The 11,689-nt window shown below is 40.0% G+C and overlaps 1 protein-coding gene across 1 annotated transcript; it reads left to right on the forward strand.

Annotated features, from left to right (window-relative positions):
- Positions 1-1,611: 1,611 nt before the first annotated feature.
- Positions 1,612-10,113, forward strand: spsb1 (splA/ryanodine receptor domain and SOCS box containing 1). The gene is made up of 3 exons (XM_063885686.1): positions 1,612-1,813; positions 5,713-6,620; positions 8,574-10,113. Exons 2-3 carry the CDS (start codon positions 5,927-5,929, stop codon positions 8,699-8,701), a joined length of 822 nt encoding a protein of 273 aa, XP_063741756.1. The 5' UTR covers positions 1,612-1,813; positions 5,713-5,926; the 3' UTR covers positions 8,702-10,113.
- Positions 10,114-11,689: the final 1,576 nt, after the last annotated feature.

Below are 11,689 nucleotides of genomic sequence, written 5' to 3' on the forward strand. Positions count from 1 at the left end.
TCCTGGTCCTGAAGATGTTTACTTGAAACATTAGAAGTGACTGCATCACTGGGTCGTGTGCGGGCATCATCATGTTATCAGTCTATATTGCCCGTCAGTCACCATACTTAACATTCCCCTGGGTGTGTCAGTCAGTGGAATATGATTCTGACTTCCTGAGCAGCAGACACTGACGTTAACGGATCTCCACTCATCTTAATGACACTCTGCTTTTATTTTACTACAGTGTCAGCGGGGGGCTGAAAGGCCTGAAGGTCAAGAACTAAGTGCCTTAGTTTGTCATGTCTCACTGGTACTGTAGATAATCACAGCAGCTGAAGTTTGTCATATTGTGTGTGTGTGTGTGTGTGTGTGTGTGTGTGTGTGTGTGTGTGTGTGTGTGTGTGTGTGTGTGTGTGTGTGTGTGTGTGTGTGTGTGTGTGTGTGTGTGTGTGTGTGTGTGTGTGTGTGTGTGTGTGTGTGTGGACACGAGGAAAAGGAGAGTTGCTGCTTTGGAAATAGATAGCTTTTTGTGTGAGAGTTCAATTATGATTCCTTTCATCATTACACATCATATACTAAGGACAGCCAATAATGGGATAATCATTTTCAATAATGCATTGTTGTCACAAGTAAGCTGCAAAACTGATTTTGGGATAGCTATTATAAAGATAAAAGGACACACAGTCAAGAACAGCCACCAGAGAGTACCACAAACAAGGCAAAGGCTCAAAACAGCTTTTTATAGTTTCACTAATTGAAACCAATTAAATACCAACTGCATAACTGTTCAAATCTAAGGTGAATGAACAATGGCTGTGTGATGTCCTACCTGACATCATGTAAACCCGGTGTAGTCTGCAGTTTAGGTAAAAGGATCCTGTGCTCGGGATGCATTGGACCGAAGTTAGTTTTCTGTTGGGTCGAAATTGTTGGGCGAGTATTTTTCTTATGAGAATAAATATTTATTTTTAGTCAGGTGAACAAATACAACCAATGTATATTTTTGTGAAACAACGAGAATGGTTTTATGATTTACCTTGCTTTGTATTTTATCTACATAAGGACAGGCATAGTGAAGTTTTGTGTTACATTTATTTTTTGGGAAAAGGTGACTATTAGTTTTATTATCATTATTTAATATAATAATATTTATTTGGATAATTGTTTTGTAGCTACAACTACAAGTGTCAAATTGAAGCTGTAAAGCCAAATTGTGTTTGCATACATATTCTCCTTTTGAAATAAATGTAAAAATTACAATTTTAAAAGCCATTAGTTTTTGATTCTTTCATTTTGAACTCTGACTAGCTTTTATAACAACCGGAATTTGAGCATTTATTAAAGCATTATTCTTTATTAGGTTTTGATTCTTTAGTATTGTTATTTGTATTGGATTTGAATTGTAACTGTATTTTACACAGGTGCTGCTTTTGCTTTTGGGATTTTTTTTATTAAATAGTTTTTTTTTTTACAATTCAAATCAAAGTTACAAGGCTATCGTGGCATTTAAATGGGTTTTAGTTTCAACAATATGTATAGCCACAACAACAAAAATCACATCCGCATAAACTGCCATACCAACATGAAGCTAACTTCGCTCGGGCAGCAGCCCGTCTGTAGGGAGGTCCTAATCTAGCATAGCAGCTGGGAGCATTTTATCACGTGATGTGAGAGATGTTAGAGAGCAGCCATCATCATTTCACCTAATTCATGTCCAGCTTGAAATGCTGAAAGGTAAGACGATAAGGAAACGGAAAACTACGATGGAGTAGGTGAAGCCTGTGAAGTCTCCCCCCGTCTCATCCTGTCTGTTGTTTCCCAACTCAACCAGGTCTGTTTCTCCCCCTCCTGTTTTCTGTTCATATGGTGGCTGCCGAAGCGCTTGTTTCGGTTGCAGTGTTTCTTTTTACATCACAATGACATACTTTATACCGAAAACAACACCCGCTAAGGGTTGTCACTTCCCATACTTCCAGTTTAAAATGATTTGTTTTGTCTCCTCATTAACATGAGCCGTGTTTGTTTGCTGTTCCTGCTAACACGGTTCGTGCTGCTTAAGTAACGTTTCGAACGCGATCGAGCTCCAGGTAAACTCAGACAACGTTCCAAATCCACGTCTGGTACCGTTCGATTCACGCGCTGTTTCTGTCCTGTGTCCTGGCTGTGGTCGCTCGTGGACATTCGTTGAACCGGGATGAGCCCACGCGGCTACCTGGCCCACTACAGTTTATGTGAAGATCGGGCTGCTTTTACATAAGCTGCTAGCACGACGAGCTATTATGGGTTAACTTGTGCAGAAGGCCCTCACAAACTCAACTGGTTCATAAGCAGAAGTGGGAGAAGTAATCAGATATTGTACTAAGTAAAGTAGAAGTAGCAAAGTGTAGGAGTACTCTGTTACAAGTATAAGTAACACAATGTTTCTCGAGTAAAATTACAGAAGTATTAGTATCAAAATATACTCATTATGCTGGTTGGCCCATTTCAGAATAATATGACATGTTTTGATTAAAATAATTTATTCTTTAAAGTGTTATTAAACCTGGTAAAGGTGCAGTTGGCTTTAATCACTTTGTATGCTGCAGGGTAGCTTGTGAATTTTACTCCAGGTGTTACTATAGTCCTATTTAAGTGTGGATTATAGTCTGTCTCTGTCTGCAAAGGACCAAACAAAGACATTTATTTTCTTCCCCAGCCTTAGGTCTTTCGGGGACAGTATACAAATTCTTAACTTGTTTTTAAACCTTGTGAATATGAGTGTTCCACAGCATTGTTATAATACATGATTAAAAAGGTCTCTCTACCACTTTTCTTCACCAAATGAAAATGTGATAACCCCCTGAGAAAATCTATTAATCAGCCACCATAGATACCTATTGAGTCTTTCCAACAACATTGTCTCTGACCCCAACCATTCAATGAATAGAATACCAATTGTACCCATTAAATGGAGATGCAGTCTTAAGATTAGATACAGATTTAATTAGTAAAATCTAAAATGGAGATTCACCTAAGTACAAATGTAGGTTGAAGTGTCTTGAATATATAGTCTTTAGTGAGTTCAATGTTTATTCTCGTCTTAAAGTTTTGTTTTTGTGATTTGTTTATAACTGATCAAAAAGTGTAAAAGTAGCCCCTTTCAAGCGTCCACCCAAGTTTTAATTTCATTATAGGACATACAAGATGTTATTTTCTATTTACCAACAGTTTTCTACACAGCCCTCATAAGCTGTGTATGGATACAATGGATGACTCTGTCTTTGGTAAACCTAAAGCTTTGTGCACTCAGCAGATCAACAAACAAGCTAGGGTTTAAGTTCAGGTGGGCTCGTCTAAATTGAGTCTACAATAGAGACAAGTGTTTCCTTGGCTCAGCAAATCTAGCAAGCCCTTCCTTTCATGCATTTTAATAAGCTCCAAACCAACCCGGGGGCCCAGGAGCCCCAACCAGGCCAGGCCAGGATCCCATCTCAAATATATCCCTCCCGCCACAAGACACTTGTTTTGTTCTACTAGTCGGTACGTTTTGTTTTTTTTTAAGTTCAATGTAAGTATGGGGTAGACTTGTTGTTCTTTTTAGTTTTGATTTACTAGAGCTGTGTGTGTGTGTGTGTTTTAAGGTGGCCCTTTGCCACGACAGGGGGGAGGAATGGTAAACTCCTGGCTCAAAGGCTGTGCAAATGAACATGTTTCTCTCGCCCTGAATACTGGACAGGCATTCAAAAAGAGATTGTTTACATTCAGATGCTTGCCACCCGCTGCTTTCTTTTTCTTCCCTCCTGTTTTCCAATTACTGAAGAGACATGACCCATTTAAATGGTTGTTTACTTGCATTAGAAGAAGAGCCAAAGCACTTCTCAATGAACTCTTGTCTACAATTCAATTACAGTGGCCTTCCCAGCACTGCGGCACAATTTTCCACATTACACAATGCCCTCTTCAGCCAAGCTTCAACCCAGGCAGATGTACCAAAGAGCATCAGTAGTCACACCTGGGGCCACAGTCATTTCATGTTTTTATAATGATACCTAATTCTGAAACAGTTTTTCCCTTTTTATACAAAAATACCCTGACTTTGCCCTGAGGTAATCTCAGTGGGGTTTTAATTCAAATGTAAACGTACGTTATAATATGTTTTTAAACAATTATTTTCAAGTCCCCCAAAAACACTATGGTATTTTTTAATGGAGAAAGTAAAGTACTACAGGATTGAATCAGGCTTTTATTGTGGACTTTCTCCATTTCCTAATGCTGTTCCTGCCTCATAAGAGCCATGTCTCCCTCAAACAACACAGATTTTTTTTTTTTAAGCCAGACGTTTTTTTTTACTGCTTTTCCTGTTTCCCTCTGACTAGACAACCATATAATAAGAAATGGCTGGAGTTTTCCCCTCTTTCTTTTTCCTCCTATTTTTGGAGGTTGTGGGAATGGTAGCTGAGACATGTCAATCCGTGAAGGGCTGGGGATCCACATTTGTGCTGCTTACTTAGTGCTCCTTTTCATGTTGAATAGCTTTCCGGGCCAAATTGGATACATTATGCTATCACAAATTCTAAGATTGACTCTGCTTTACCAAGAGAAGTTGGCAGAGAAGTAATGTTTTGAACTGAGGACAACTAATCAAATCAAGTTTAACGTTTGTTTCATGTTGTTTGTGTGCCCCAATCCTAAATGACTAAAGGAGCACATCATAACATGGGTGTTTACCAGTCAGAAATGTAGAGCTCCAAACACTCGATGGAAATGATATAAACTGCTCCTAATAAAGGAGCTTGTGATGATGATGAGGATAAAAGGATTAATTTAGGCTGCTGTCAGACATCGGTCTAATTTTGATCTAAAGATAAGGTTAAAATTCATGTAAGAATGTCACACTGATATGCTTAACATTCCTTTGGTTCATCGGCAGTTGTGCTAAGATGAAGCCACGTTTCGCACAATTGGTCATACCTCTTTTAGTTGATGCCATAGCATGTTTTTTGCAAAAAGATAATCCAATCCAACTTTATTTATATAGCACATTTAAAAACAACAGAGTTGACATCATATGTGTTTTAGAATGTTTTTTGTCGGGTGTGCACACACAGTCTGTTAGTTATTCTATGTTGAACAGCAGCTTTTCAACTGCTCATTGTAATTTTGCCAGTCTCTGTAACTAGTCTAATCCATTAACCTTTTGAATCTAGGAGATATGTTTATGACAGATGAGTGGCAGGAACTTGTTGGTCTCGTCTTTCTTGGTTGGCTTGACGTTAAATAGAACTGCTAGGGAGGGGAAACAAGGCCATACAGTCTGACTGATCTAGGCCTAAGATTATTTTCAGTTCACAGTGATTGTACTTCTGTCCCATGGTCAGCAGGCGGATGTTTTCTTGTTTTTTAAGGCTAACGGTATTTCTGTTTACATTACAGTTTCCTGAGGTCATGGGACACTGCCTTCTTTATGTTTCTATACACTAAACATCACATGAGAACAAAGCCACTTTTGAGGCTGCTTAACAGCCCCGCAGCTATAAGCTGTTGTCTACTGTTATAGAAATGAATCTAGTTAAACCATTGAGTGAATTTTCCATTAAACGTGCACTGTAACATTTCCAAAAGGCATATGGACCTACTAACCTAGGTCCTACCAAGGATCTATTGCAAACATTTCCTGGTCCAAACCAAAAGATTCAGCCTAGTTAATAATGAACTGCTCTTATCTGCTTTCATTTCTTTTAATCTCTTTAGGAAGGCTTCAAACAACAGCTGGTGTGACCTTTGCTGTGTGCTGCTAGTGACGAAGCGGAGCAACAAACCTGTTACCTAGGTTGCTGGAGCAAAGTGGAGGAGAGGGTCTGAGTCTGATTACTCCCCCCATTAGTCTTTGAGGAGGGGGGGGGGGGAGGAGGAGGAGAAGGCGGAAGAAGGGGAGGAAGAAGGTGCTGCTATAACCACCCAGAGCATGGGGCAAAAAGTCCCAGGTGGCATCAAAACCATTGATATGCGGGACCCGGCGTTCAGCCCCCTGAAGCTGGAGCTCCAGGCCCTGAGTCACACCAAGCCGTCTCGACTGGATCTGCTGCTGGACATGCCACCTGCCAGCGTGGACGTCCAGGTCCAGCACTCGTGGAACAACGACGACCGCTCCCTCAACATCTTCGTCAAAGACGAAAACAAGCTGGTGTTTCACAGGCACCCTGTGGCGCAGAGCACGGACGCCATCCGAGGCCGTGTTGGCTACACACGGGGACTGCATGTGTGGGAGATCAGCTGGGCTATGCGCCAGAGGGGCACGCACGCTGTGGTGGGAGTGGCTACAAGTGAGGCCCTGCTACACTCGGTGGGCTACACAGCCTTGGTAGGAAGCAACGGAGAGTCCTGGGGCTGGGACCTGTGCAGGAGTAAACTCTACCACGACGGCAAGAATCACCCAGGAAAAACCTACCCGGCCTTCCTCGAGCCAGACGACACCTTCATAATACCAGACTCCCTTTTAGTGGTCTTGGACATGGATGAGGGTACGCTGGGTTACATAGTGGATGGACATTATCTAGGGGTGGCATTCAGAGGACTAAAGGGCAGGAAGCTGTACCCAGTGGTGAGTGCCGTGTGGGGACACTGTGAAATAAGAATCCGGTACATAAATGGACTCGATCGTAAGTATAAACTCTCACAGTTTAAAATGTTTTTTCTCTCTTTTGTTTCATGAGTGGTAGTGTTTTGCCAAACTTTAGTCACATGGCTCACACTCGCTGCACACATTTAATGACTTTAACATGAAGGTTCAAAGGATTTGTGATTTCACTTGAACTTTAAAATACGTTATACCTTCCATGACCAATCTCTGTATTTACATTGTGCCACGAGTCGAATACGTTCCCTAATCTGTTGTGTTCAAACCAATTTCGGTTACCTCCAATGAAGTTGCAGGTTAGAACAATGAATTATTTATTTTATCTCACTACACACACTGAAAAGAAATGATGGCAGTGATGACATATTTCGCTTACAAAATACTATGTGGTTGTTAAAACAATCTGAATGCAATATTCAAAATGTGCAAAGACTAGAAAAGTTTAGCATTCAATCCATGACTTGGGACTTGCAAAATAACTTCTTGTTCCCAGTTGTGATTTTGAGTTTTTTGTCCAACTCTTTAACAGCCACTGGCTGCATTTATTAACGTACAAAACAAAGGTGTGACAGTTTATGGTTTGCCATAGTGTTGAAGCAGGACGTACTACTGCAGAAGGTTACTGTAGAGCAGATTTCAATCAGTATGGCTGCCTTTGTGGATCTTATGTAAAGTTATAAATGTGACATATTTCGATTATTGGCTGACAGTCCAGATTACATACCAATTAATATTGAACTGTACCATGAATCATCTTTTTCTCACATGAGAATGATGTCACAATGGGGATTTTAAACTAAGGTATGATTCCTCGGTTAATGTTTTGTCGTTAAAAACATCAAATCATATTTAGGATTTGATGCAAAATGATTTAAATTGGATCAATGGCAATTATTTCATGGTACAAGGGTTATGAGCTTTAAATGAGACATAGGTTGTCATGAAAACATGCTGTACTACCCACATGTCCCAAGTGCTTTGTGCTCATTAGATTTTTATGTTCAGCTCGGATCCCTCGACCTACTTTTAAGCCTGTCTAAAAGAAGCTCTAAAGATGCAGAGATATGCATAAAAGCCATTTCAACACTTCAGAGTGAGTTTCACATCAGTGAACTTTCCCCTTTTGGATATCATTCCTCCACATAACCCGGGCCAATACTTTTTTTATTTGTATCTTTCCACTTTCTTTCCTGTTTTCGAAACATACACTACTTGAATGTAATATCGTAATTGACCGGGGTCGTCTTACACAAATCAGATTTTGCCACACTTTTCATCATGAACATGGAGGGTAAAGGTTATAATAATTTCATTCCAATTTTGATAGCAGGGCACGCCTCCTCTGTGCTCTCTTTTTTATGCTTGTCTGATGTGATGTTCACAGTCCTCTCAATTTCGTCAGGGAGTAGCTCTGGTTTTTGAAGTGAGGTGGGATGTGGTACTTATCCATAGGCAGTGCATTGCGTAAGTTAGATGACGTCAGCATGCCACCAGACGCAAAGTACCAAGGATGCTGAGCTGCTGTTTAGAAGGAGCAAGCGGCAAAACCTACTTCAACCACCTACTCTATTTATAAGATTTAGTCAGACAACCTTTTCAGATGGGGAACTGAAACCACCATTCTGACTCCTTTTTGCCTTTAAGAATGAATATTGAATATGTTGTTCGTTTAGTTTGTAAAATGTCACATAGTTAAGCAGGGAATGACTGATTTTGTCAATGAAGTGGCTTAGTTTTAGGCTTGGTGCATATATCCCTTAAGTTCCATGTCAAAAGTGTTGACTGATGGCAAGGTATAGTGGTGAAAGTATTTTAAAAAAATCCAAGTATTGATTTATGTGGTTGGAGCACAGCCAATGGAAGCGCGAGTGCATAGTGATGTCATTATGTTACAGAAGTAAACAAAGGATATTCACATATACACACTGCTTGCTAACACACCTAACATGCTCTCACCCCTCTTGTCTCCCTGCAGCTGAACCCCTCTCTCTGATGGACCTGTGTAGGCGATCAGTGAGGGTGGCATTAGGAAAAGACCGCCTGGGTGAAATCCATAGATTGCCCCTGCCTGAGTCTCTCAAGAACTACCTGCTCTACCAATGACGCCGCTGACAGTCACACACCCCGCAGCACACCCTCATTTCCTTCTCCTGTTTCTCTGGGATCCTTCTGGGGTTGAACCCGTTTGACAACTTTGCTCAAGCCTCAAGGACTGACTCAGCCTTCTAGTATGCTTCTGTGTCTTGGACACCGTTTGAGTTTCTTACGCTGTTTTTATGACTCTTTGCAATTGTACTCTCTAACTTTATAAAATCAGGAATCACTGAGCACTATGCACATGCTGATCCAGATGATGCCCTGACAGTCACCATGTTGGTGTACCTCCAAGTTTTTAGGTTGATGTGGCACATGTGGTCAGTATCTCTCTTCTGTGTCCCCCAGGCTTAAAGATTATGAGTTTATATCTTGAAGCCTTTTTAAATTGTTATTGATTTTTGCTTAAACTAAATTGTTTGATTGAAATCAAACTTTGAGAGTTGGTGCAGAAATTAACTGCCAGCATCTGACCACAAGGTGGCAGCACACACATGTCAACCTCTCACATTGAGAATTGTAACATGAAATCATAGTTGCTTGTCGAAATTGTGTTGTTTTTTAAAATGAATACAATGAAATTGTGGAACACGGACAGGAGATACTGACCACTCCATAGTGAGTCTGTAGTGCAGTGTGGATGAATGCACTGTGAGGCAGCTGAAGAGCAGCTCCGACTCTCACTGCACTGTAAGGCGTCTCTGTAATATGGAAGTGTGCTAACTATCAAAACATCTGACAGGAACAACATCAGCAGCAATTTTAACAGAAGGATAATGTCACTGTGACTATTTGTAGCATGCATCTGCAGGAAATATTTCTCATTACAATCACGTCTTTTAAAAGTCACTCCTGCTTTTTGTAGTGCAGTAGATTTCAACCACATGCTATGCAGGCCCAAGAGTGCAGATGTTTATGTTTTTAATTCAGCCGGTCTCTCTATCAGCTGGTTTCACTGGTTTGCACATATTCAGCCAGCGAGTGGAAACTAATCGATGAAATATCCACTAAAGTGGTTCCTTGTAATGAAAACCTGCTACTCTTGGGTCTCAAAGACACATAGCTGAGAACCATTGATGTAGTGTTTGTGTTTTATTACATGTAAAGGGGGTTTGGGAAACAGACAAGTAGAATGGCCTGAATTCTCAAACTTCAGATTTAGAGCACCATGACAACCGAAAAAGACAATCCACACAAAGTGCTGCACAAATGTAATAAAAGATCTGATTGTCAGACGCCATATCATAGAACTGTTGATTAGTATTTTTTTTAATGTGCAGGTTGGGTCCTTCTTCAGCACTCAGCTGGATGCCGACACACTGCGCCACACTTTATTTTCCTTGCTTGCCGCTTCCATTTTATTTGTATTCCTTGTTGTAGATTTATTTGTAAGTATCTATTAAAGTTTATTTCAAAGTGTATTTGGTGTATTGGGCTTTTTACAGGAATCTACTGTGAAAAATGTCAACAAGCTATAGGGGATAGCCACAATTCAAGTTGCATGATTTGGCAATATAATTACATTTTGCAAACAGAATTATCGTAGAGTAAAATAAAGGCACATTTTTTTTAAGGCAGTTTATAATTTGTAGTCAAATTACATATAATTCAGTTGATACACTATTCCAAGATGGTTGCCTCAATGTCCCCTGAAATTCACAGGGGAAGTACATTTTTAAGTCCTTTGGCTATAATCTTCCTTGACTCTTTATCATGCACACACACACACACACACACACACACACACAATCTATTTACCACGCAACCATCTTAATCCACTATGAAACTGTGTTCATACAAATAAACAATCTTCATTTTAGTCAATACATTTTAGTTTCACCGCACAGTCAATGGGGAACATTAGCTTTCAGTAACCAAATCCTTTGATCCCTACAATTTCGTAAATAGTACAGGGCCCTCTTTTAATTATATTTCCAGAAACTAACTCCTTCCTGTCTGAAAATCGATAAGATTGTGGTGGGAAATGTCTCCTGCGCCAAAGTTTTCCCTTTTGTTTGCGGCCACAAACTACTTCCTCGAAATCAAAATAATCACCACCTACATAAAATGTATTCTCTCACTTGGACGGATATTATGTTACATTGGATTACAGTAAATTGCAAACAAAGAAAAATAACACACTGAGTTGCACTTTAAACCTGTGAGAGAGAGAGATGCTTTTAAATGTACATGAGACGTGTCCTGAGGGAAACCAATATAAAAGGGGGCAGGGAGGTTGAAGGGAGGGGCAGGGGGGGATTAAAGTCTCCAACTATGGGACAGTTTCACTGATACAGAAACTGAGACACTTTAATCCTTGTAATGCTTTAGCTTTCAATATGAAGCACAGGATTAGGTTCAGCTAAGTGTGTTTGCGTGCACACATGTACGTCATGTTCTGATTAAGCTGATCAAGGAAATAAAGAGTTTTCAGAAGCCCCCAAAATGGATCTAAATTGCAGCTGCAACTTAATGATTCAAATACATGTTTGTATTATCATGTTTGGTCACTTGGTGTCAGCATTTCCAATTTTGACACAAATGGCAGAACCAATGAAGATCTCAATACAAGTCCTGCATTGAAGATTATTATTGATACCTATCATCAGCTACATGTGCTAGTATCAAAACAAAATAACTTGTTCTGCTCAGAAGTTGCCCTTTGTGAGTAATTCAATTATTGTAAATGACATTATCAGATTATGCATCAATGTTTAAGAAGCATTTACAGCTGTAGCTGTAGGAGGTAGTTGGTAAATCATGGGATTATTAATGCAGGAGGAAAGAAAGCAAAACAAAGTCAAAGTCCACACATTTGAGACAGTTTATAGACTTTGGACTGAAACTTTTCTTATTTGTGAAATACTGGATAATATTTCCTTTTGAGTCGCATTTGAGGTGGAACCATCTAAGATGTTAAGGAGGAAAATGTCTCTTTGGTTCAACTGCTAACATCTGAATTGTAAAAAAAGAAACTCTTGCCAGACACACGTTTTT

This window comes from Eleginops maclovinus, chromosome 1 (assembly GCF_036324505.1).
Source record: "Eleginops maclovinus isolate JMC-PN-2008 ecotype Puerto Natales chromosome 1, JC_Emac_rtc_rv5, whole genome shotgun sequence".
Lineage (NCBI taxonomy): Eukaryota > Metazoa > Chordata > Actinopteri > Perciformes > Eleginopidae > Eleginops > Eleginops maclovinus.

What these genes read in the sequence shown, in the direction of transcription:
- spsb1 (XM_063885686.1), top strand. Translation starts at nt 5,927, where the DNA reads ATGGGGCAAAAAGTCCCAGGTGGCATCAAAACCATTGATATGCGGGAC. An exon ending in GTACATAAATGGACTCGATC is followed by an intron (nt 6,621 to 8,573) that starts GTAAGTATAAAC and finishes GTCTCCCTGCAG; the next exon opens with CTGAACCCCTCTCTCTGATG.